This window comes from Bufo gargarizans, chromosome 1 (genome assembly GCF_014858855.1).
Source record: "Bufo gargarizans isolate SCDJY-AF-19 chromosome 1, ASM1485885v1, whole genome shotgun sequence".
Classification (NCBI taxonomy): domain Eukaryota; kingdom Metazoa; phylum Chordata; class Amphibia; order Anura; family Bufonidae; genus Bufo; species Bufo gargarizans.
This window is the reverse complement of record NC_058080.1, coordinates 316,260,655-316,283,682: the sequence shown is the minus strand read 5'-3', so window position 1 is coordinate 316,283,682 and position 23,028 is coordinate 316,260,655. Positions and strand designations below refer to the sequence as shown.

The following is a 23,028-nucleotide window of genomic DNA, read 5'->3' as shown; positions in this document are numbered from 1 at the left end:
ATACTGCCCTGGCAATTTAGGGGCCCATATGTGTGAGAAGTACTTTGCAATCAAAATCTGTAAAAAATGACCGGTGAAATCCGAAAGGTGCACTTTGGAATATGTGCCCCTTTGCCCACCTTGGCATCAAAAAAGTGTCACACATCTGGTATCGCCGTACTCAGGAGAAGTTGGGGAATGTGTTTTGGGGTGTCATTTTACATATACCCATGCTGGGTGAGAGAAATATCCTGGCAAAAGACAACTTTTCCAATTTTTTTATACAAAGTTGGCATTTGATCAAGATGTTTATCTCACCCAGCATGGGTATATGTAAAATGACACCCCAAAACACATTGCCCAACTTCTCCTGAGTACGGCGATACCAGATGTGTGACACTTTTTTGCAGCCTAGATGCGCAAAGGGGCCCAAATTCCTTTTAGGAGGGCATTTTTAGACATTTGGATCCCATACTTCTTCTCATGCTTTAGGGCCCCTAAAAAGCCAGGGCAGTATAAATACCCCACATGTGACCCCACTTTGGAAAGAAGACACCCCAAGGTATCCAATGAGGGGCCTGGCAAGTTCATAGAAATTTTTTTTTTTTTGCATAAGTTAGCGGAAATTGATTTATTTATTTTTTCTCACAAAGTCTCACTTTCCGCTAACTTAGGACAAAAATTTAAATCTTTCATGGACTCAATATGCCCCTCAGCAAATACCTTGGGGTGTCTTCTTTCCAAAATGGGGTCAGTTGTGGGGTGTTTGTACTGCCCTGGCATTTGAGGGTCTCCGCAATCATTACATGTATGGCCAGCATTAGGAGTTTCTGCTATTCTCCTTATATTGAGCATACAGGTAATGAGATTTTTTTTTCCGTTCAGCCTCTGGGCTGAAAGAAAAAAATGAACGGCACAGATTTCTTCATTCGCATCGATCAATGTGGATGAAAAAATCTCTGCCCAAAAAAAAAAATGGAGGGGAAAGGCGTCTGCCAGGACATAGGAGCTCCGCCCTACATCCATACCCACTTAGCTCGTATGCCCTGGCTCGCATCAATCGATGTGGATGAATAAATCATTGCCGGGATTTTTTTTTATTTTTTTTTATTTTTTTTTATATATATATACAAAGTGTTTGCCAAAGCATAGGAACGCCGCCTACACCGACTTGCGTGTAATCTGACAGCAGCGCAATGCTTCTGTCAGAATGCACATCGGTGCTGCAGCTAGTAGATCGGTTGGTCCACCTGGAAGGTAAAAAGACAAAAAAAAAAAAAGAAAAAACCAGGCCGCAACGCAATAATTTTATTAACTTTGCAACAGAACATATAAACTTTAACTTTTTTAACTGAACATTAACGTGTTTGCTTACTGGTGTGTTTTTTTTTTTTTTTTTTTTTTTTTTTTACCTTTATAGAACAAACCTCTCCTTCCCCATGGGTCATTGTGCAAAGCGCAAATCGCCCAAAGATGTGGCGAAGTGCGTTATGCACTTTGTCCCATGTGAAAGGAGACGTTTGCAGCAGCAGTGAGTGAATGGGCCCTAATAGCCCTGTGTGCCTGTCCTGGTGAGATGATCCCTATGCTAATAGTGTACCTGTGAGTGGTACTTCCGGAAACACTCTCCAAAGCATAGGGCAGGGTGGTCCGGACAGTCAGGACAGAAATAGCGGGTGTCACGCCTTATTCCACTCCTGCTACAGACACGACATCTTTTTCGGGGTGACTGTTGGGTTGAGGTACCAGGAACGACATTGGGGAAATGTCGCTCGTGTAGACGGCTAACTACACTGGTGGTTGGGGCCACGGAACCTCCTGGATACAGGAGGTTCTCGATGATCTCTTCCTGAAATTTGAGGAAGGATCCAGTTCTCCCAGCCTTACTGTAGAGAACAAAACTATTGTACAGAGCCAATTGAATTAAATATACAGACACCTTCTTATACCAGCGTCTGGTGCATCGGGAAACTAAATACGGAGACAACATCTGGTCATTGAAGTCGACCCCTCCCATGTGGAGGTTATAGTCGTGGACTGAGAGGGGCTTTTCAATGACACGGGTTGCTCGCTCAATTTGTATTGTCGTGTCTGCGTGAATGGAGGAGAGCATGTAAACGTCACGCTTGTCTCTCCATTTCACCGCGAGCAGTTCTTCATTACACAGTGCGGCCCTCTGCCCCCTTGCAAGACGGGTGGTAACGAGCCGTTGGGGGAAGCCCGCGCGACTAGTTCGCGCGGTACCACAGGCGCCAATCCGTTCTAGAAACAAATGCCTAAAGAGGGCCACACTTGTGTAAAAATTGTCCACATAAAGATGGTACCCCTTGCTGAATAAGGGTGACACCAAGTCCCAAACTGTCTTCCCACTGCTCCCCAGGTAGTCAGGGCAACCGACCGGCTCCAGGGTCTGATCTTTTCCCTCATAGACCCGAAATATGTGGGTATAGCCTGTGGCCCTTTCACAGAGCTTATACAATTTGACCCCATACCGGGCGCGCTTGCTTGGGATGTATTGTTTGAAGCCAAGGCGCCCGGTAAAATGTATCAGGGACTCGTCTATGCAGATGTTTTGCTCTGGGGTATAAATATCTGCAAATTTCTGGTTGAAATGGTCTATGAGGGGCCGAATTTTGTGGAGCCGGTCAAAAGCAGGGTGGCCCCTGGGACGGGAGGCGGTGTTGTCACTAAAGTGCAGGAACCGCAGGATGGCCTCAAAACGTGCCCTGGACATGGCAGCAGAGAACATGGGCATGTGATGAATCGGGTTCGTGGACCAATATGACCGCAATTCATGCTTTTTTGTCAGGCCCATGTTGAGGAGGAGGCCCAGAAAAGTTTTAAGTTCGGAAACTTGGACTGGTTTCCACCGGAAAGGCTGGGCATAAAAGCTTCCCGGGTTAGCGGTGATAAATTGTGTGGCATACCTGTTTGTTTCGGCCACAACTATGTCTAAAAGCTCCGCAGTCAAGAACAGCTCAAAAAATCCCAGGGCCGAACCGATCTGAGCCGTCTCAACCCGAACTACAGACTGGGCAGTGAAAGGGAAAACTACAGGTGCGGCTGAAGTTGGGGACTGCCAATCAGGGTTTGCCAGCACCTCTGGGATTCTAGGGGCTCTACGGGCACGTCTTTGCGGTGGCTGCGACGGGGTCACTACTGCACGTGCCACCGTACCAGCTTCAACTGCCCTTCTGGTGCTCGCTACTTCACCAGGTTGTACGGCAGTGCTGGTACTAGGTCCAGGGAGGGCTGGGCTGCTGGTGTATGCCTCACCACGTAATCCGACAGCACCAGCCCACTCTGCTGCTCTTGAAGCGGATCCTGCGCAACCTGCGGTCTAGCGACACGGGGCCGGGTACGCCTGGTGGTACCTTGCCTCTGAGGGTGGTGTTCTACTCATTCTCCTGGACCCTGTCCTGTAGGTGTGAGGTCTGCAATGAATCTGTGTCTTAGGGCTCATGCACACAACTGAATGTATTTTGCGGGCCGCAAAAATGGATTTGCAAAAAATACGGATAATGTCCGTTTGCATTCTGGCTGGCCCCTAATAGAACAGTTCTCTCCTTGTCCGTAATGCAGAAAATAATAGGACATGTTCTATTTTTTTGCAGAACGGACATACGGAAATGGAATGCACAGGGAGTTACTTCTGTTTCTTTTGCGGACCCATCGAAATGAATGGTTCCATATATGGTCCGCAAAAAAACCTGACTGGATAAGGAAAGAAAATACATTTGTGTGCATGAGCCCTTAGGGTTGGGTTTTTCTAACAGACATGCTACAGACACTCCCTGTATGCCTTGTGGCAGGATGTAAATACAGGATTCGGGTCACGAATAGCAATTACGCTGGAGAAGTCAACATCTGAGTTACATAATGTAGTAAGGGTGAATGCTGGTGAATTCTTTTTTTTTTTTTAGTAACTAGAAAATCCCTTTAAGTTGCATAAAGTTAGCAGAAGGGGAATAGTTGTGAATATTTTAGTGCTGCGTCTTCTATATGTATTTTTCATACTGCTTAACAGTCCTCAATTTAGGCATAAAAACCTGCGTGTGAAGCGTCTGCCGTGGTCAGAGATAATAGGAAAGATTTGCTAATCCTGTCTAATATACAGACAATGGGGCACATTTATCAAACTGGTGTAAAGTAGAACTGGCTGAGGCTACTTTCACATTGCGTTTGGGGCTCTGCTTGTGAGTTCCGTTTAAAGGGTCTCACAAGCGGCCCCGAACGGATTCGTCCAGCCCTAATGCATTCTGAGTGGATGCGGATCCGCTCAGAATGCATCAGTCTGGCAGCGTTTGGGCTCCGCTCCGCTCAGCAGGCGGACACCTGAACGCTGCTTGCAGCGTTCGGGTGTCCGCCTGGCCGTGCGGAGGCAAACGGATCCGTCCAGACTTACAATGGAAGTCAATGGGGACGGATCCGTTTGAAGTTGACACAATATGGCTCAATTTTCAAACGGATCCGTCCCCCATTAACTTTCAATGTAAAGTCAAAACGGATCCGTTTGCATTACTATGAAAAAAAAAAAAATGGTAATGCAAACGGATCCGTTCTGAACGGATCTAAGCGTTTGCATTATAGGTGCGGATCCGTCTGTGCAGATACCAGACGGATCCGCTCCGAACGCAAGTGTGAAAGTAGCCTTAGTTGCCCATAACAACCAATCAGATTCCACCTTTCATTTTCCAAAGGAGCTGTCCAAAATGAAAGGTGGAATCTGATTGGTTGCTATGGGTAAGCAAGCCAGTTCTACTTCACACCAGTTTGATAACTGACCCCCAATGACTTGAAATAGAAAGTCTAAAGATGTGTTAGATTTATCAAAGCAGCTTAAAATATGATAAATCTGGTGCTTCTTCGGATACTTTTGTCTAACTTTACACCATCTATTGGTTAGCCTACTTTGTGCCAACGTTTTAGTCCAGTTATGGCACTTGTTGTTGCATCTTCACACCCCTTTTTCAATAAGGCATGTCCCTTTCCTGTTTAACTGCGCACCTTGTCAAGTAAGTTTTAAAAAAAGTGTCTAGAGACCCATAATAAATGTGGTATAAAGTGGACCGCCGCTCCATCCCCATTGACTATAATGGGGATGGGGCGGCGCTCTGGCACAGTACAGCAGTGCACGGAGAAAGGCCGCCCGACTAAAAGTCCTGCATGTCCGACTTTTTAGTCCAGCGGCCTCTGACCGCGAACTGCCGTACTGCAACAGAGCGCCGCCCCGTCCACCTTTATAGTCAATAGGGATGGAGCGGCGGTCTGGCAGCACGCCGAAATAGCAGAAGGACGGATCTGACAGGGTGAACAGCCTGTCGGATCCGTCCTTCCGCAAGTACCCTTACACTATAAGAATTAGCAACAAAATTATGTGTATGGCCATCTCTCATACAGTCATGTGAAAAAATTAGGACACCCTTTGAAAGCATGTGGTTTTTTGTAACATTTTTAATAAAAGGTTATTTCATCTCCATTTCAACAATACAGAGAGATTAAAGTAATCCAACTAAACAAAGAAAACTGAAGAAAAGTCTTTTCAAGATCTTCTGTAAATGTCATTCTACAAAAATGCCTATTCTAACTGAGGAAAAAGATAGGACACCCTCACATGTATTCCCTCTTAAATTGGCTCAGATCTCACACAGGTATATCACACCAGGTGCACATAATTAGTAGATCGTTACTCTGCATGTTGAATGAGGCTTGCCCTATTTAAACCTCAGACATTTAGTTTGGTGTGCTCCTGACTGTTGAAGTGAGAGTGAGCACCATGGTGAGAGCAAAAGAGCTGTCAGAGGACTTCAGAAAAAAGATTGTAGCAGCCTATGAGTCTGGGAAGGGATTTAAAAAGATCTCAAAAGATTTTGAAATCAGCCATTCCACTGTCCGGAAGATAGTCTACAAGTGGAGGGCTTTCAAAACAACTGCCAACATGCCCAGGACTGGTCGCCCCAGCAAGTTCACCCCAAGAGCAGACCGCAAGATGCTAAAAGAGGTCTCCGAAAACCCTAAAGTGTCATCTCGAGAACTACAGCAGGCTCTGGCTACTGTTGATGTAGAAGTACATGCCTCTACAATCAGAAAGAGACTGTACAAGTTTAACTTGCATGGGAGGTGTGCAAGGAGGAAACCTTTGCTTTCCAAGAGAAACATCGAGGCCAGACTGACATTTGCCAGAGATAAAGTTGACAAAGACCAGGACTTCTGGAATAATGTTCTTTGGACAGATGAGTCCAAAATTGAATTATTTGGACACAACAGCAGAGGACATGTTTGGCGTAAACCAAACACAGCATTCCAAGAAAAGAACCTCATACCAACTGTGAAGCATGGAGGTGGAAGTGTCATGGTTTGGGGCTGCTTTGCTGCAGCAGGACCTGGTCAGCTCACCATCATAGAATCCACGATGAATTCTACTGTGTATCAGAAGGTGCTTGAAGAACATGTGAGACCATCAGTTAGAAAATTAAAGCTGAAGCGGAACTGGACCATGCAACATGACAATGACCCAAAACATACTAGTAAATCAACCAAAGATTGGCTGAAAAAGAAGAAATGGAGAGTCCTGGAATGGCCAAGTCAAAGTCCAGATTTGAATCCCATTGAGATGCTGTGGGGTGACTTGAAAAGGGCTGTACGTGCAAGAAACCCCTCAAACATCTCACAGCTGAAAAAGTTCTGCATTGAGGAGTGGGGTAAAATTTCCTCAGACCGATGTCGAAGACTGGTAGATGGCTACAAGAACCGTCTCACTGCAGTTATTTCAGCCAAAGGAGGTAACACTCGCTATTAGGGGCAAGGGTGTCCTATCTTTTTCCTCAGTTAGAATAGGCATTTTTGTAGAATGACATTTACAGAAGATCTTGAAAAGACTTTTCTTCAGTTTTCTTTGTTTAGTTGGATTACTTTAATCTCTCTGTATTGTTGAAACGGAGATGAAATAACCTTTTATTAAAAATGTTACAAAAAACCACATGCTTTCAAAGGGTGTCCTAATTTTTTCACATGACTGTATAATACACAGGAACAGGACCTGTTTTGGTGTACACTCCAGAGTAGTGTTGAGCGAATCAAAGCATCCAAAGTGGAATTCGGTCCAAAGTTTAGGAAAAATACAATACGACATGAATCCGAATCTTTTCGCGCTTTGTGGTAATGAATCATGGGATTATGGTCCTCCCTGTTGTGGATCCCTCAATTTTTTTGCTTTGAGGAAGGTTTTCCTGCCTAAATGCTGTCTACCGTCTCTGGTACCATCACACAGGAGCACAGGGGCTGCTGCATACATGCTCCAGCTCACCTGATTCCGCTGGGGGGAGCCAGAGCACAACCGGATTACCACGGCATCTGAAGGGTTAAAAGTCCGCGACCAGCATTACTGCCAGTCATGGACATTAGCACCTGGTATCTGTTCTTTAAAACAGAAGACATCCGGTGGTCATAGCGCCCACTGCACGCACCAGCGAGAACCATTTTTAAATGCCCGGCTGCAAACGTAAATGTACCGTCGATGGTTGTGAAAGGGTTAACTTCCAAGCCTTCCCACTGAAATTGGGCCACCAAGTTGGAAGAATATGAATGGCAGAGTGGCCTGGGTATACCTGATTTATAGCGATTCATTACGAATTAATTCAGAACAAATCAAATTTCTTGACAAACTTCGGTGAATCAGCAAAATCAAATTTTTCAAAACTTCGCTCATCTCTACTCCAGAAGATTATCTTGAGATCTTGAATAATAGCCTAGATAGAATTAATGTAATATTTTACTAGTCTTCTGTTTCAAATTATTGCTTGTTTATTTTTATTTTTTTATCTATTAGTTAAATTGGACCCCCCCGACCACAATAAAATCACTATTACTAGAGAAAGCAGCAATATAACAGTTTCTTGGAAAAGGATTAATCTCTTTCCCATGTTATTTAATACTGCAAAAGAAGTGAGATATAAAGAACATCCCCTGTATCCGGTAAGATGTCTAACTTACTAATCAATAAAATACATACATTGTAATTATGCAAATATATTTATAATTTAACAAAAATGTTAGCACATACTGTATAATGAATGAAATTGAATAAAAACTAATGACACCAATGTAACTTATGAGGGTTTCCCAGTGATTCTAAACTTTTATACTTTAATAAGAGGTGCTTGTATGTGTGTACAAATCCAATGGGGGAATCCAGGCCGCGGGTCCCACCGACCGCTCACGGCCGTGAACAATGGCCATGTGCATTCGGCCTAGGACTGTGATAAATGTGGTTTGACGGTAGCAGTTTATCCATCAGTAAGCAGCTTTACAAAAGTCGTACGTCTTTACAAAAAAGTTGCATGTTCTGTTAAAAAGTCGCATAAGATAAGCATAGTCCATGCTGGAGTGATTTTGCGAATTTTTTGCGACTTTTTAAATTGTCGCAATAGAAAATCTGTCTAGAGATTAATTTACATAAGAAAACACGCCACTTTCAGAAAACTGCCAAGCATAGTGCAGAGCCAAAAAAAGGCGCAATTTTTTGTGCAGTTTAAGCGATTGTGCAAAAATTTGCGACTTTTTCGCTCCATTATTCTGACTTGAGCTATTGATAAATCTGGCCCAATGTGTGGAAATGTATTGTTCCATCTTCGAGTTTGTTAGTATTGCATGCATAGATCACTGCATTATGAGGAAACTGATAAATATGGAAAAGAGCATAACCTACTACTGAGTGATCTTTCTGCATATCCTAAACTCCCTTAAAGTGCAGGAACTTAAAGGTGTTGTCCAACTTATACGGTAACTCTGGATAGGTTATCAGTATCTGATCGGTGGGGATTTGACACCCAGGAACCCCGCCAATCAGCTGTTCGAGAAGGCATTGCCGCTCCTATGAGTGCCATGACTTTCTCTCAGCTTTCTCTAGGCCAAGTGACAACATGTTCATTGGTCACGTGGCCTAGTTGCAGCTCAGCTTCATTCAATTGAATGGGGCTGAGCTGCGATACCGAGCACAGCCACTCTACAATGTACGGCGCTGTGCTTGGTGAGCTGCGAGAAGCCAGCGGCACTCACAGTACCGCCGATGCTGTCTCGAAACATCTTATCAGTGGGGGTCCCAGGTGTCGGATCCCCACTGATCGGATACTGATGACTTATCCAGAGGATAGGTCATTAGTATTCACATTTCGTAAAACCCTTCCACCTGTTTGGTCTGCATATTGAGCCTCCTAATGGCCAGATAAGATGGACTTCCGGATTGGTTGGAAGGGGCACTGATTATTGAGAATGGTCAGGTGGCCATGTCCTCTGAGCATTTGATGCCCGGGCATACTGCCAGTGTCAACACAACATCTGAGGTAGCACCAGGAGGAGACGGATATCGCAGGAGCGAAGACAAGCATGGTTGTAAGACATGCCAAGTTTTTAGGTATATAAGAAGAATTCAAGAATCTATACATACTTGACATAAGAAGAAATGTTTTCATGAAAATTTGGTAGATGATAGTAAATTATTGAGAGTAACCATCTGTGGACTACCGAACGCCTCCAAATGTTCAATTTCTAAATGTCTATGTAGTGTATGCAGCTGCAGTGTAATTGTGCAGCTGCAGGAGAGAAGAGTCAGCAGACTGAAACAGCCAGACTCACCACAGAGAAGGTAGAGATAATTGATTTTCTACCTTCCTGATTGCTATATGCACAGAGCTTCATTAACATTGTTAAAATAAAGACAAAATAAAATTTAAAAGATTAATAAAACTGTTTAAAAAGTGCATTTAAAAGAGCATTGACATGGTTAAAAACTAGATGGAGGAAGGTTTATTCATTTATGTTTACGTATGTATCTCTAAACTAATTTAATCAGTTTCTATGAGGAGGTAAGTTCTAGACTTGACCGTGGTCAGTCAATGGATGTCGTATATCTTGACTTCTCCAAAGCATTTGACACTGTACCACATAAAAGGTTAGTATATAAAATGAGAATGCTTGGACTGGGAGAAAATGTCTGTATGTGGGTAAGTAACTGTCTCTCAAGCTCTGACAGGCAAGCTTAAGGAAAACAGCGAGGAGGAAAACCCACTGGCAGGTAGCAGCCGGGAACGAGGTACCCAAGCACAATCCCAGAGTAGTCTGGCAAAATCCAAGGTTAAGGGTGCATTCACACTAGTGTTGAGCGCGAATATTCGAATTGCGAATTTTTTTCTCGAATATCGCAATTTCGAGATTTCGCGAATATTTAGAATATCGTTCTATATATTCGCGAATTCGAATATTCGTTTTTTTTTTTTATTATTATATTTTTTTCTTTCCCACTTCTCTAAAGTTGTTCTTACCTGTCCTTTGGATTCCTGGCTTCCTGGCTGCTCCAGTCAGTGGCGTTTTCAACTTACTGCTATATTCCATATTAGCTAAATTACAATCTAATCTATATGTGTATTTTACGAAATTTCGCAAATTGCGATGCGAATAATATAACACGAAATAATCGCATGAAGATTTCAATTTAGCACTGCTATATTCCATATTCTAGCCTAATATGGAATATAGCTGTGCTAAGTTAGCACTGCTATATTCCATACTAGGCTAGAATATGGAATATAGCAGTGCTAAGTTGAAATCTTCATGCGATTATTTCGTGTTATATTACTCGCATCGCAATTTCGACTTTTGCAAATGTTCTTAATATTGCTCTAACTTCGTCTTTTAGAATATTACGAATATTCTAAAAGACGAAGTTAGAGCAATATTACGAAATTTCGTAAAATACACATATAGATTGTAATTTAGCTAATATAGTGCTATAATCCCTTTTTTTGCCTCTAAATTTTTTTTGCCTCTTCTGAACTTAAGTTTTGTAAAATATGTACACTGTTAAAAAATATTACTATAGCAGTATATTAGCTTAAATACAATCTATGTGTATTTTACGAAATTTCGTAATATTGCTCTAACTTCGTCTTTTAGAAATTTCGTAATATTGCTCTAACTTCGTCTTTTAGAATATTCGTAATATTCTAAAAGACGAAGTTAGAGCAATATTAAGAACATTTGCAAAAGCCGAAATTGCGATGCGAGTAATATAATACGAAATATTCGCATGAAGATTTCAAATTAGCACTGCAATATTCCATATTCTAGCCTAGTATGGAATATAGCAGTGCTAACTTAGCACAGCTATATTCTATATTAGGCTAGAATATGGAATATAGCAGTGCTAAGTTGAAATCTTCATGCGACTATTTCGTATTATATTACTCGCATCGCATTTTCGGCTTTTGCAAATGTTCTTAATATTGCTCTAACTTCGTCTTTTAGAATATTACGAATATTCTAAAAGACGAAGTTAGAGCAATATTACGAAATTTCGTAAAATACACATAGATTGTATTTAAGCTAATATACTGCTATAGTAATATTTTTTAATAGTGTACATATTTTACAAAACTTAAGTTCAGAAGAGGCAAAAAAAATTTAGAGGCAAAAAAAGCCTATATTAGCTAAATTACAATCTATATGTGTATTTTACGAAATTTCGTAATATTGCTCTAACTTCGTCTTTTAGAATATTCGTAATATTCTAAGAGACGAAGTTAGAGCAAATCACGAAATTTCGTAAAATACACATATTAGCCTAGCCATAGTCAATTAGCATAGGAACGTTGCCTTATACTATCAAGATAAATAATCGCAATACGCGAAAAAAAATAAAAATTTGTATATTATTCGCGATAATTGGAATAATTACGAATATTCGATTTCGACGAATATAACACGAATATTCATTCGAATATTCGCGAAATATCGCGAAATCGAATATGGCACCTCCCGCTCATCACTAATTCACACGTCCGCAATTCTGTTCCGCATTTTGCTGTACGGAATTGCGGACCCATTCATTTCTATGGGGTCGCACGGTGCTGCCTAGATCCGGAAATGCAGACCCGCACTTTCGGGGCAGAATTCCGTTCCCCAAAAAAATAGAACATGTCCTATTCTTGTCCGCAATTGCAGACAAGATTAGGCATATTCTATTACAGTGCCGGCGATGTGTGGTTCGCAAAACACATACGGATGTGTGAATGGACCCTAAGGCAGAATGCACAGGGTCAGAAGCGGAGATTGGTCAAAGTTGGTACAAGGAAAGTCAGCAGGGAACAGCGAACAAAATGCCTAGGAAGCTTCGTATGTCTCACCATAAGGTGGAATAACTCAGCACTGAGCCAGGATCTAATCAGAGGGTGTGGGTATGGACCAGGAACCTCCTCCAGAAAGGCCACAGCTGTTATCTAAATATGCGCAGTAGCTGCTGGGGCGCCCATGGTTCTGTCAGGCCGAAGGGAGGCCCGTATCCCACGCCGCACCCTCCGACCCCGGGGGGAGAGGACGTCCCCAGCTTCCTGATACTGTTTCAGTGATAGAAAACAGAGGGTGGTTATTAATGGTACACACTCAGATTGGGTCACTGTCACTAGTGAGGTACCACGGGGGTCAGTATTGGTCCCTATTCTCTTCAACATATTTATTAATTATCTTGTAGAAGACTTGCACAGTAAAATATCAGTTTTTGCAGATAACACTAAACTGTATAAAGTAATTAACATGGAAGAAGACAGTATACTGCTACAGATGGATCTGGATAGATTGGAGGCTTGGGCAGAGAAGTGGCAGATGAGGTTTAACACTGACAAATGTAAGGTTATACACGTGGGAAGGAATAATGCAAGTCACCAGTACATACCAAATGGTAAAACACTGGGTAACACTGACATGGAAAAGGACCTAGGAATTTTAGTGAATAGCAAACTAAGCTGTAAAAACCAGTGTCAGGCAGCTGCTGCCAAGGCCAATAAGATAATGGGTTGCATCAAAAGGGGCATAGATGCCCGTGATGAGAACATAGTCCTGCCACTTTACAAATCACTAGTCAGACCACAAATGGAGTACTGTGTACAGTTCTGGGCTCCTGTGAACAAGGCAGACATAGCAGAGCTGGAGAGGGTTCAGAGAAGGGCAACTAAAGTAATAACTGGAAAGGGGCAACTACAGTACCCTGAAAGATTATCAAAATTGGGGTTATTCACTTTAGAAAAAAGATGACTGAAGGAGATTTAATAACTATGTATAAAAATATCAGGGGTCAGTACAGAGATCTATCCCATCATCTATTTATTCACAGGACTGTGACTGTGACGAGGAGACATCCTCTGCGTCTAGAGGAAAAAAGATTTGTACAGAAACATTGACGAGGATGGTGGTGACGGTGAACTCATTAAAATAGTTTAAGAGGGGCCTGGATGTATTTCTGGAGTGTAATAATATTACATGATATAGTTACTAGATTTCTGGAGAAGGGTCATTGATCCAGGGAGTTATTCTGATTGCCTTATTGGAGTCAGGAAGCAATAGTTTCCCCTGAAATGAGGAAAACAACCCTTATGGGTTGTTTGCCCTCATCTGGATCAACTTGCAGAATAACAAGGCTGAATTGGACGAACGGATGTCTTTTTTTGCAGCTTTATAAACTATGATATTGTGTTACTATCTTTGCAGTATATGTCATAACAAAATGTCTGATGCTAATTTTCAATACCAATTGTTTTTCTAGGATCCATTACCCTGCAAAACCAGTACTTCAACTACTTGCCATCCAGGTCGTGATGGCATACCCGTTTGCAAAGGTAGGGTTATCTATAATATAGAAAATATAACCATTTATATTATATAACCATTTATAATACGATCTGTATTGTAAAGGTGCACATTCACTTGTACATAAGCAGAGATAAACAATGTATTATGTTATATTATACGATTAATTAAAATTACGATTAAACATTAAAATGAAATGGGTGTGAAAGAGATCATAGTGGAATTGAGTTTATCATGTGTTTGTCATTGAGTTCATTGATAAAAGCTTTAATCAAACAAAAAAATCATGCTGGACAAATGCCAGTCACCTACAGCACGAAAACGCAACCTAACCAGAAAAATAATCATTACTAGAGAGCAAACCAGGACCATAACAAAACACATATATAAGTTATGAAGCAGTGATTACAAAGTGAATGGGCAACACTTTGTGGATCAGTAGTCCCTATCAGATAGAGGAAGGGGGACTATGTAAGATAATAATGAGTATGAGATGGAGCTATAATTGTGTTATGCACAAAATAAAATTCCTTGCTGCCTTATCTTCTCCTGTTCGGTAGCATTATTTGAGGCTGTCATAGGATCTGGTTCATTTTATCAACTTGCTTAGCCTGGTTAAATGAGGGAGGAGTTTTTGATTGGTTCCTATAAATCTTCAAAGTTTCTGTGCTTTCTGAATTTGAATCCATATTGTATAATTTGTCCTTGTGACCATCCAGTTGTTATGTGGGTCTGCCATACAGTCCTGGGAGTATGGAGACACTGTTAGTACTTGGGGAAGGCAACTGAACTGAATTGAAGTCCGATTCTACAGCTTAAAACAAAACACGAAAAAAGAACATTTGCACACCCAACAATATAATAAATGAATACACAATGTATTAGATCACAATCTTTATAAATTGAAGTCTAATAGATTGTGTATGTTTTATATTTTTTGGTGTCCATGTTTTTTCATATTTTGATTTTGCTTTGCATATATGTTGCTCCCATTTTGATTATTGTGTGATGCGGTGCCCGCAACTCTTTTATCACACTTCTACAGTCTTTTTACACAGTTATCACAATCATGTCCACAGTTATTATGCTACATTTCAAATGCATTAGGTGCAGAAGTGCTGCTACTCTTGCTGTATTTTCTAAGTTTCAAAAGGCAATGTATATGTCATCATTGATGACAACATTGCATAGCACATACCAGAAGATAGGCCTCTGTATCCAGAATGGCACGTCAGTAGAAGTGCCAAGAAAAGAAATGGGGCCATCACACGGCTGCTGACTAGATCGGGGAATTGGTGGTGCTTTATACAGGTAAGTTCTTACAGCAGGCACAACATAAGGCTTTATTTTCAATTTGTCCTGGAAAACCCCATTGGGAAATCTCAGGTTCTTAATACCTCATTCTTTAAAACAGAAAAAGTTACCGGTACATTAGACCAAGATTCCTCCTTTGACTGATGAAGATCCTGTTATCTAAGTATCAACCAAACTCACTAAATTATATGAATTAAATTACCCACCACTATTGAACTTTATTTGGATCTCAAAGCAACCTAGAATCGCCTTTAGACCTTTGGTCAGACCAGAGAACAAGAATGGGATTGGACTTCCTGATCCTCTCCAATTTTGTAAAACAGTCCTCCTCAACAGAGTAATAGATTGGCTGAGATATAGCCATAATCTATGGATACAGATGGAGGAAGCATTGTCTTTTTGACCTTGGTGCTTGAAGAAATCCCTCCCTCCACTAACTTAACCAACTTACTATCTCAACCAACTAGGGAGACAGATCTCACATAGGTCCATCTCTGCCCTTACCTCCTTTCCAGAATATATAGTATATATCTCCTTCGTCCTATGAGAATCTTGCATTTCAACACATGCCACCTACAAAGACCATCTCCACAATTTATAAACAATTAGGCCTAAATAACTATGATGACCCTTGGACATTTCCTTACAGTGCACCCTGGGAAGCGGATCTCAATATTAAAATGACCTCTAATCAGGTTTCTGCCTTGTTAGAAGCCCCTAATAGTGCCTCACAGTGTGTTAGGCTTCAGGAAAATGGATATACAGTCCTGACAATGTTGTACTTTACCCTGACAACTTTTTGATAATACTTGTCACTCAACAAGTGGTCATATCTTCACATGTAGTGGCTGTGCTCAATAACAAAGAATTGCTGGCAAAGTCTCATAAATAAAATATGTAATACTTCTCTCCCATACTCAATTGTGTCGTTGCTCCTACATCTTTTTCCAGTCTCTTCCACTGGCAAATCCTTACCACTAAATCATCTTCCTTGCCTACAGTCCAGCAATGGATATTCAAGGTACATAGCATTTGCAGACTCGAGGAAATACTATACCCTCCTGGTAAACTTTTTTTATTTAAATTAAATGGTTGTGTATAGACAGCAAATAGTAAACTGGCAGTCTTAATGAAGTTGCCAGAATAATGAGCTGGCTCCACACACTGGTTGAGAGTCTGCTGAGCAGGCCTAGAGACTTCATCCCTGAGATTGAAAGCTTCCTGAAAAGTAACTGAAATGAGAGAACAACCGCTAAGAGAAAGGGAACAGACATTTTCAGATGGTTGAGAACCAATTAAAGGCAATGCTTGCACAGAAAGTTAGGCAAATGCTCATTTATAGTCAGTTAAACTTTACACTTGGGCTGGGAACACGCACGCTTTTCGGTTTTTGCACCTCCGTGGTTTCGCTTGACCACATCATCTAAAAGGTTCAAAGTCTGCGATCGGCATTACATCTAGTTGTAAACATTAGGCCTGGGTGTCTGTGGGCGCCATTTTTAAAGAAAGGAAATGAAGAGTTCATCACGCATGTGCTCTACCACACCACCCACATGGGGCACTTTGGGAACCATTTTCTTGTGATTGGCAGGGTTCCTGTGGTCAGAGTCTAATGGCACCTATTATAAGTTAATAGCCTTCTGTCAGACATCATTTGGATCCAGTGTACAATGGATTCTGCTGTAATGGAAGCAATGAAAAGTGCTAGTTTCAGTACCGAAGGCTGCAGTGAACTGCTGATTGGTGGGGTTGTGAGGTATTGGACCCTAACCATTTGGATATTACTGATCTATCATGAGGATAAATCATCAATTTCAGGAGCCTGGAAAACCCCTTTTAAATTATATTTTAGATTGCAAGGAAAAACTGACTTATTTCTCTGCAGAACACTGCAAATTCAGTCTTGATGGTCATCATGGTTACTACATTCAGATCCGACAAACATATGAAGAAGGTATATGGAGTGAATGGAGTGAGTCAATCTTTGTACCTGCAGGTGAGTTTGATATTGGTTTGCTATTTGTTTGACACTGATACAGTCCACACATGGAATTTTCCGTCCTCTCTCTTCGTGAAAATCAGACTGGGTAGAATAAACCATATGTCCTTTCATACTATTTTTTTATACTATTTTTTTTATCCTTGTGCATGTTTTTCACTACTTAAATATGAAGATTAGTCTTGAGCGAATCGACCTTCGGATCATGTTCAGATACCTTGATTTTAATGCTTTTTCTGTACAGCATTCAAAAGTATTGGCTCCATGGAGCGAAAGTTCGTCTCACGCAAAGTTGCGTGAGACTTCGGTGAATTATTACTGTATTCATATCTGCCTATTGAAAAACAATTTAAAATAGGAATCCGAAGTGGGCTTTGGTACCGAGGTACCAGCCAGTAGCAAAGCCCACTTAGGATTCCTATTTTAAATTGTTTTTAAATACACAGATGTGAATATAGTAATAATTCACTTAAGTCTTGAGTGACTTCGACAGGAGCCAATAAATTTTAATGTTGTATGGATATAGCATTAAAATCAAAGTATTGGAATGAATTGACTTCAGATCTATGATCCGAAGGTCAATTCGCTCAAGCCTAATGAAGATGTATATCACATCATTTACAGCAGCCACATCTTACCTGTCTTTATAAGGGAATGTATGCCTTTGAATGACATTTTTTTAAAATGTAAATAGGTCTAAAATTCTTTGCTGACTAATTTCTCAACCCCTTAAAGACCGGGCCCATTTTTGTTTTTAATATCCAGCAATTATGGATAATTTTATTAATAAATGGGTCAACGAAACAGTATAAAGTCCAGCTAGAGAATTAACCCTTATATATAGTAGTTATTTCAATATTTTATTTTATTTCATATCTCAATACACATACTGAGTGTCCATAGTAGGTACCAATACACATATGGCTAGGTAAGTTTAGTTTTGAGTGGGGACGGTATCCCTATATTAAACCCTAATCTAGACCCTATGCCCAGGGACTGCCCCTGATGGTGGGGACTCCCTGTCCTCGAGCCTAATGCTAACAGTTCCTATATAGCCCTCGTTGTTAGGGAGCGCCTATATAGTAAAGGACCTACCTGGACAGCTACACCAAACAAACATTGAATAAGTGCGCCGTGTATACAGCCCTAGTGATAAATGACTATCAGAAGGTACACGCCGCACCGGACTAACTAGTTAAAAAAAACAAACACCCTATTATGAGGATGTTTATGGTCACTAAGGTATATGGACCAAAACGATACATTTAGAACCCCAACGCGTTTCCCCCACGGTGTGGGATCATCAGGGGGCAAATGGAACTCTCAATTCAATAAGATAGTATAGTATAGCAAATAGCTGCAAAAGTTAGGCAGCATGTAGCCGATGTGTCACACTGAGAGAGTGGAGGCCCAGATTGTGAGGCCAATCTATTAGTGAAAGTTTCACATCCTCATCAGTGTGATGGTGTCTGTTACCACAGTAGTTTGAACTGGACCCTTACAGTTTACACAGTGATGTTATTAGGAAGGTTTGGAGGGAGCTTTGGGTGTATTCTATCACTTAACCACGGTCACTAAGTACCCGGATGTAGGTTTCTGTGAAAAGAAAACAAAAAGCAAAAAAGGGGAGCTCAATGTATGTATGGTAGTATAACATATTGGGCCTTGACCCATCACCTGATAAGTGTGCACCCACCACCGCGCTAATCACACAGTAATAATGGGTAACTCACTCATTTCAGGTATTAAGATATCGCTCCTCCAGTAAAAGGCTAAATGTCAGCCAGGCACAGACTGTTATATGGGACCAGCGTCCACGTATGACATAGAGCTGCAGACATGAGACATATAGATATACATACTTGTTTTAATGTCTCATTCAACCTTAGGAGACCACCTTCATTTATCTCTCATGGTTATAAGTGCCACAATACCTTGGATAGGTCCTTAATTATGTAGGTCTGAGCCCGCAGATATGGCTATTGGGACCTAGACATTAAAAATATATATAAAAATAAACCCAAATGCATCCGTACATTTTAGGCCGGTTTGTGGGTAAGCTCAGGTAGTTACTTACATTTAGGTGGTCAAGACGTCAGGTCCCCCCATGTCTTTCCTCCTGGGGTCCAGACTAAGTGTGTAGCTGTCCTATCCACTTATTTATAGGGCCTCCTTGTTCCCTATTGGAATCACAGGTCTCATTGATAACTACAGATGGCGATGTGGGCGTGCGTTCCAGCGTGGAACGCATCCCTCCATCGCAGCTTCCGCTCCTGTGTATGGATGGATAGTATGATATGCGCGTGCGTTCCAGGGTGGAACGCACGCGCACATCCGCCCATTCATATGACTATTTCCGGTTTATTTTGCTCAGCCTACTTACATGTGGAGCGCAAGATACTTCCGGTGATTGAACCGCATCTGGCTCACTCTCCGCTAATATAGGGATGGATGTATGAGGTAAAGGACGTTTTCCTATTATCTCAAAGTATATATAGGACAGAGATTATTATGAATATTTAGATGTAACAAGGTTAATTACTTAATAATACAGTAAACAGTGAATCTCCGTTCTTCATTATATTATTAGTTGAATATATCACCGCACATGAATATCTGAGGGACATCTTGTAGGTAATAGATAGTGACGACACCGGTATGTATATTTATCAAGGTTATATACTCACTCGGTAATTAGGGGAACAAGAAGGTGGGGTTAGGGTATACAGTAATGTATATGATGATATTGATATGGTTATATGTCAGTTTACCCCTGGAAAGATGTGTCAGGGGAACTAAGAATATACACAGTGAGTCCGTTATTAATCCTGTGTTTTTGATAATATCAATTATAATTGATATTATCAAAAACACAGGATTAATAACGGACTCACTGTGTATATTCTTAGTTCCCCTGACACATCTTTCCAGGGGTAAACTGACATATAACCATATCAATATCATCATATACATTACTGTATACCCTAACCCCACCTTCTTGTTCCCCTAATTACCGAGTGAGTATATAACCTTGATAAATATACATACCGGTGTCGTCACTATCTATTACCTACAAGATGTCCCTCAGATATTCATGTGCGGTGATATATTCAACTAATAATATAATGAAGAACGGAGATTCACTGTTTACTGTATTATTAAGTAATTAACCTTGTTACATCTAAATATTCATAATAATCTCTGTCCTATATATACTTTGAGATAATAGGAAAACGTCCTTTACCTCATACATCCATCCCTATATTAGCGGAGAGTGAGCCAGATGCGGTTCAATCACCGGAAGTATCTTGCGCTCCACATGTAAGTAGGCTGAGCAAAATAAACCGGAAATAGTCATATGAATGGGCGGATGTGCGCGTGCGTTCCACCCTGGAACGCACGCGCATATCATACTATCCATCCATACACAGGAGCGGAAGCTGCGATGGAGGGATGCGTTCCACGCTGGAACGCACGCCCACATCGCCATCTGTAGTTATCAATGAGACCTGTGATTCCAATAGGGAACGAGGAGGCCCTATAAATAAGGGGATAGGACAGCTACACACTTAGTCTGGACCCCAGGAGGAAAGACATGGGGGGACCTGACGTCTTGACCACCTAAATGTAAGTAACTACCTGAGCTTACCCACAAACCGGCCTAAAATGTACGGATGCATTTGGGTTTATTTTTATATATATTTTTAATGTCTAGGTCCCAATAGCCATAGCTGCGGGCTCAGACCTACATAATTAAGGACCTATCCAAGGTATTGTGGCACTTATAACCATGAGAGATAAATGAAGGTGGTCTCCTAAGGTTGAATGAGACATTAAAACAAGTATGTATATCTATGTCTCATGTCTGCAGCTCTATGTCATACGTGGACGCTGGTCCCATATAACAGTCTGTGCCTGGCTGACATTTAGCCTTTTACTGGAGGAGCGATATCTTAATACCTGAAATGAGTGAGTTACCCATTATTACTGTGTGATTAGCGCGGTGGTGGGTGCACACTTATCAGGTGATGGGTCAAGGCCCAATATGTTATACTACCATACATACATTGAGCTCCCCTTTTTTGCTTTTTGTTTTCTTTTCACAGAAACCTACATCCGGGTACTTAGTGACCGTGGTTAAGTGATAGAATACACCCAAAGCTCCCTCCAAACCTTCCTAATAACATCACTGTGTAAACTGTAAGGGTCCAGTTCAAACTACTGTGGTAACAGACACCATCACACTGATGAGGATGTGAAACTTTCACTAATAGATTGGCCTCACAATCTGGGCCTCCACTCTCTCAGTGTGACACATCGGCTACATGCTGCCTAACTTTTGCAGCTATTTGCTATACTATACTATCTTATTGAATTGAGAGTTCCATTTGCCCCCTGATGATCCCACACCGTGGGGGAAACGCGTTGGGGTTCTAAATGTATCGTTTTGGTCCATATACCTTAGTGACCATAAACATCCTCATAATAGGGTGTTTTTTTTTTAACTAGTTAGTCCGGTGCGGCGTGTACCTTCTGATAGTCATTTATCACTAGGGCTGTATACACGGCGCACTTATTCAATGTTTGTTTGGTGTAGCTGTCCAGGTAGGTCCTTTACTATATAGGCGCTTCCTAACAACGAGGGCTATATAGGAACTGTTAGCATTAGGCTCGAGGACAGGGAGTCCCCACCATCAGGGGCCGTCCCTGGGCATAGGGTCTAGATTAGGGTTTAATATAGGGATACCGTCCCCACTCAAAACTAAACTTACCTAGCCATATGTGTATTGGTACCTACTATGGACACTCAGTATGTGTATTGAGATATGAAATAAAATATTGAAATAACTACTATATATAAGGGTTAATTCTCTAGCTCCATTTTTGTTTTTGCATTTTTTATTTTTCCTCCCCACATTCCAAGAGCTATAATTGTTAAAATTTTCCACTCACATAGCCAAATGAAGGCTTTTTGTGGGACAAGATTTATTTTTAATGGCACCATTTAATTTACCATAGACATCCTTATTCTGCTGCTCAATATGATTACGGCAATATCAAGTTCATATAGTTATTACCTTAAAAAAATGTTGAAAAAAATAATTTTCTTTGCATCACCATTTCTGACCATAACTTTTTTTATATTTCTATCCACAAAGCTTTATGAGAACTTTATTGCAGGGCAAACTGTAGTTTGTAGTACCATTTTTGGGGTACATATGACTTTTTGATCACTGTTATTCAGTTTTTGTGAGACAAGATGACAAAAAATGGCAAATCACTTATTTTTATTTTATTTTTTTTCCATTACGGCGTTCACCATGCAGGAAAAATAGTTTTGCCAGCCCCTCAATCTCTTTCATGGACAGCGGGAAATTTTTGCATAGTCATCTTGTCTGTCCCTGTCAATCAAGAAGCAGAGCATGGGGTTGGAAGAGGAAGCAGGAGGAAACGATGCACACAGTGACTTGGTTGGTGCGCTTACTGCTGACAGTAACTATACTGGAACATAGTACAGCCGCACCTCTCTCTATTTTTCCAGTGTGTCTCTGGTTAATGTGGATTTACAGTAGATTAAAGGGGTATTCCGGTTGGTTAAAGTTGTCCCCTATCCACAGGATAGGGGATAACTATCAGATCGGTGGGGGGTCCTACTGCTGGGACCCCAACCGAACACGAGAATGATGACCCCGTACTCCCTGCAGTCCGCCTGAAAAGAACAGGGCAGCTGTTTTCACATGCAGGCGGCCACTCCATTAATTTCTATGGGAGTTCCAGAGAGAAAATAGTACGCATGTGCAACCGGCTGCTCTGTTCTTCTCAGTGGAGCTGCAGGAGGCTGCAGGGGGTATGAGGTCTCCATTATGTGATCAGTGGGGGTCCCAGCGGTAGGGCTGTGGATAGGGGATAGCTTTAACCAGCCGGAATATCCCTTTAACTGTAGATTTTGCTCCCTATGATTGCAATGGGTGAGTCAATATATGTGTGCATATTTTTCTGAAATCTAGATAGAAAAGCAGGGCTAAGATCCTTGACATACAGTGAATATAAAAAGTCTACACACCCCTGTTAAAATGTCAGGTTTCTGTGATGTTAAGAAA

At 41.3% G+C, this 23,028-nt stretch overlaps 1 protein-coding gene across 2 annotated transcripts in view; it reads left to right on the top strand.

Annotated features, from left to right (window-relative positions):
• IL12RB1 (interleukin 12 receptor subunit beta 1) overlaps positions 1-23,028 on the top strand; it is a 253,753-nt gene that overhangs the window by 139,564 nt on the left and 91,161 nt on the right. For both annotated transcript variants that reach the window (XM_044280404.1, XM_044280414.1), the window contains 3 exons: positions 7,808-7,953; positions 13,571-13,643; positions 16,814-16,924. In XM_044280404.1, coding sequence (XP_044136339.1) covers positions 7,808-7,953; positions 13,571-13,643; positions 16,814-16,924 — 330 coding nt within the window. The remainder of the gene's footprint in view (positions 1-7,807; positions 7,954-13,570; positions 13,644-16,813; positions 16,925-23,028) is intronic.